The sequence below is a fragment of the Benincasa hispida genome, chromosome 6 (assembly GCF_009727055.1).
Source record: "Benincasa hispida cultivar B227 chromosome 6, ASM972705v1, whole genome shotgun sequence".
Lineage (NCBI taxonomy): Eukaryota > Viridiplantae > Streptophyta > Magnoliopsida > Cucurbitales > Cucurbitaceae > Benincasa > Benincasa hispida.
In genome coordinates, this window is record NC_052354.1 from 31,345,817 (window position 1) to 31,349,869 (window position 4,053).

The 4,053-nt window shown below is 41.9% G+C and overlaps 1 protein-coding gene and 1 non-coding gene across 2 annotated transcripts; one reads left to right on the forward strand and one right to left on the reverse strand.

Annotated features, from left to right (window-relative positions):
* Nucleotides 1-985: 985 nt before the first annotated feature.
* Nucleotides 986-3,729, reverse strand: LOC120079205. Its single transcript, XM_039033368.1, has 3 exons — nt 3,391-3,729; nt 1,927-3,141; nt 986-1,426 (listed from the first exon to the last, which is right to left on the reverse strand). Exons 1-3 carry the CDS (start codon nt 3,727-3,729, stop codon nt 986-988), a joined length of 1,995 nt encoding a protein of 664 aa, XP_038889296.1.
* A 55-nt stretch (nt 3,730-3,784) lies between these two features.
* LOC120080656 lies at nt 3,785-3,888 on the forward strand. Its single transcript, XR_005482607.1, has one exon. It is a non-coding gene; the product is annotated as a small nucleolar RNA R71 (small nucleolar RNA).
* Nucleotides 3,889-4,053: the final 165 nt, after the last annotated feature.

A 4,053-nucleotide genomic window follows, 5' to 3' on the forward strand; every position in this document is an offset into this window, starting at 1 on the left:
AATTCAACTTCAAGAATATTTTTCAAGGGCATTGCATCCCTTGATGAGATATTCCCGGTGTGTTGGCAGGGGTCACACTTACAAACATACTCCCTCGCGTCTTTGAAGAGGGTGGGCCAGAAGTATCCGCTTTGAAGGATCTTTGCAGAGTTCTTTGCCCACCAAAATGCCCTCCGTAAAGAGAGTCATGATACTCAGCCAAGATACGTTGTGTCTCTTCCTCCATAACGCATCGACACATTATGGAGTCGGGGCCTTGTTTATAGAGAAACGGTTCATCCCAAAAATAAAATTTGTTGTCATGTACTAATCGTTTCTTTTGCTGAGAGTTGAAGTTACCAGGGAATTACTTGGTAGTTAAGTAATTAACTATGTCTGCGTACCAAGGTTCTCTGCCTTCAACTCTGAAAAAACTTTCATCAGGAAATGCGTCTTGGATTTCACTTTCTTGATCTTACATTTCTTGATTTTCTAGCCTGGACATGTGGTCAGCCACGTGATTCTCAGTTCTGTTTCTATTCTGAATATCAATGTCAAATTCCTATAATAGCAGCACCCATCTTATTAATCTTGGTTTCGCATCCTTTTTACTCATCAGGAACTTTATGGCTGAGTGATCCGTATAGATGGTGGTGAATGCACCAACTAAATAAGATCTAAACTTCTCGATACCAAACACTACAACCAAAACATTTTTTTTTTTGTGGTTGTGTAGTGTTTCTGAGAGTCATTCAGTGTTTTGGACGTGTAAGATATGGGATGTATCAAATTTCCTTTCTTCTACCCCATTACAGTACCTACTGCAACATCACTTACGTTGCATATGAGAATAAAATGTTGTGTCCAATCCAGTGCTATTAGTTCCGGCGCTGTAGTCAATGCATATTTCAATGTTTCAAATGCATCGCAGCAGTCTTTATTGAAATCGTAGGGTCGGTTCACTTCTAGTAATGCGCTCAGAGGTTGCGCAATTTGAGAGAATCCTCTAACGAACCTGATACAAACCAACATGTCCTAGAAAACTTCGTAGAGCTTTAACATTTGATGGTGGTGGAAGTTTAGCTATGACATCTATCTTGGCTTCATCAAATTTCAACCGAACTTTAGATACTTTGTGGCCTAAAACAATTCCTTCCGTCACCATGAAGTGACATTTTTCCCAATTCAGCACAAGGTTTGTTTCCTCGCATCGAGCGAGGACGACCTCCAAGTTATCTAGGCATGATTGGAATGAGTCTCCAAAGACTAAGAAATCGTCCATGAAGACTTCAACGGTCTTTTCCAAGAAGTCAGAGAAGATTTCCATCATACACCTTTGGAATGTTCCAGGTGCGTTGCATAGCCCAAAGGGCATGCGTCTAAACGCGAACGTTCCAAAAGGACAGGTGAATGTTGTCTTTTCCTGATCTTCTGAGTCAATCAAAATCTAGTTATAACCAGAGTATCCATCAAGAAAACAATAAAATTCTTTGCCAGCAAGTCTTTCAAGCATTTGGTCAATGAAAGGAAGGGGGAAATGGTCTTTCTTGGTTGCCGCGTTGAGCTTCCTATAGTCCATACAGATGCGCCAACCCGTGACAATCTTTGAAGGAGTGAGTTCATTATTGCTATTGACTATCACAGTTGTTTCCCCCTTTCTTGAGAATGCATTGGACTGGGCTTACCCAGCTACTATCGGATATTGGATAGATCACTCCTGCGTCCAACCATTTTAAGATTTCTTTCTTGACCACTTCCTTCATTATGGGGTTCAGCCTTCTTTGAGGCTCAATCGATCCCGACCTCCCTTCTTCCAGCCTGATTTTAGGCATGCAGGCTGATGCCACGGATATCCGCTAGCGTCCAACCTATTGCACGCATATGCTTTTGTAGCATCTGCAAAAGAGAATGTTCGTTAGGCTCAGTAAAATTCACGGAAATAATTACAGGTAAAGTTTTGTTTGTTCCAAGGAAGGCATATTTCAGGTGACTAGGTAACAGTTTCAACTCAAGTTCTGGTGGTTCTTCTAGTGATGGACGCGTTGATTTCATCTGCCGCTCACTCAGACTTGGCGGCTCGGGTTCTTTCATGTTTTCCTCCAACGCGAGGACTTCACACACTTGGGTCACTTCTTCTTCAGGAAACTCTATACTGTTTAGTTGACATTCTTCATTGTCCGAGAATTTTAATGCGTTTAACACATTAAACTTCACCTCTTGATTGTCTACGTGCATAGTCAATTCCCCTTTATGCACGTCTATTAAAACTTTCCCAGTAGCTAGAAAGGGGCATCCAAGAATAATTGGTACTTTCCTATCTACTTCATAATCTAAAATGATAAAATCTACTGGGAATATGAAGTTATCAACTTTTACCATAATGTCTTCAATCTTTCCTTCAGGGTACTTGATCGTTCTATCAGCGAGCTGAAGAGTAACAGAAGTGGGTTGTGCTTCGCCAATTCCCAATTTCTTGAAGATTGAGAGTGGCATAAGATTAATACTTGCTCCCAAATCGCATAACCCGTGTCCCACATCCAACCCTTCTATCGAGCATGGGACTGTGAAGCTCACAGGGTCCTTATGTTTCTTGGGTAGACTGTTGCTTACTAACGCATTGCAGTCCTGCATTAGTGCAATTACCTCCGTCTCGTTGACTGTCCTTTTCTTCGTCAAAATATCCTTAAAAAATTTGACATATTTTAGCATTTGATCCAAGGCCTCTATAAGTGGAATATTGATATGAAATTGCCTCGGGAGCTCAAGAAAGCACTTGAATTGTTGTTCATCATTCTTCTTCATCAAGCATTTAGGGAATGGTGCATTCAGCGGTACCACAGGTTTTCCTGCGTTAGACGTACTTGGTTTTGAATGGCTTGTGGTCTCAGGCATTCTTTCTTCTTGATCTTCTACTACCATTGAACGTGTGTTGCGTTCTTTTGAAGAACTGTTGTTTCTTGGATTCATTCTTCTTTCTTCAAGAGCTTTTCCACTTCGCGAGGTCACCGCGTGACATTGCTTCTTTCCATTGTTGTTCCCAAGAGTTTCAGTGTTGTTATGCAAAACCCCAGGCTGCCTATTCTTCAATTTGCTCGCTATCTGCCCTACCTGTATTTCCAGGTTTCTGATAGACGACGTTTGGCTTCTCAGCAATGCATCATTCTAGGCGATATACTCCTTTAATAAGTTCTCAAGCTGAGATCCTGAGCTCGATGTCTGTCCTTCTCTATTAAAGGGTTGTTGGTGTGGCTGATGCGTTGATTGGAATGCAGGTGGCGATCCTTGCCTTTGTTGTTGGTTCGTCCCTGGGTGGTGATCTTGTTGATCTCCTCCTGTCCAAGAAAAATTTGGATGGTTCCTCCATCCAGGATTATTTGTATTGGAAAATGGGTTGTTTTTAATGAAGCATACTGACTGCGGATTTTGTGGGCAATCAACATAGGAGTGAGGATCTCCATAGCCCACACAGCTAACCATGGGTTGCCCGAATGCTTCTACTCGATTCACCTTCTGCTGATTTGATGCATTCCCTAGCGATATATTCTGCAGAAGGTTGGTCATCATAGCCACTTGTGCAAAAAATGTGGCTATTGCGATGGAATCGATAGAATTAACATTCTGAGATCTCTTCTTCCTATCAGCTCTTGTGTCATACGAATCGTCCACCCATTCCATGTTGTGCTTAGTAATGCGATCTAATATCTCTTTAACTTCAGTGTAAGATTTATCCATAATTCCACCAGCTGCCATCTGCGATGCTCTATTCAATCCACCATAAAAAGTCTCCATCTAGATAGTTAGTGGTAATCCATGGTTCGGGCAATTTTTGACCAATCCCTTAAAACGCTCCCATGCGGCGCTTAAGGTTTCAGCTTCTTTTTGCTCAAAGTTCATAATCTCTCGACGCCTCCTTACGTTGGTGGTAGGTGGGAAGTATTTTTGCATAAATTTCTCCACCAACTTCTCCCAGGTAGTGATTTCACCAGGCTCCAGTGAGCTTACCCATTGTTTTGCGTCATCACGCAAAGAATAAGGGAACAAAGATAGCCTGATCGTCTCTGGGGTGATTCTAGG

Coding starts and splice junctions, on each gene's coding strand:
- LOC120079205 (XM_039033368.1), bottom strand. CDS start 3,729: ATGGCAGCTGGTGGAATTATGGATAAATCTTACACTGAAGTTAAAGAG. Junction 3,142..3,390: donor GCCCACAAAATCCGCAGTCA/GTATGCTTCATT, acceptor TATATCGCCTAG/AATGATGCATTGCTGAGAAG. Junction 1,427..1,926: donor GAACAAACAAAACTTTACCT/GTAATTATTTCC, acceptor GGTTATAACTAG/ATTTTGATTGACTCAGAAGA.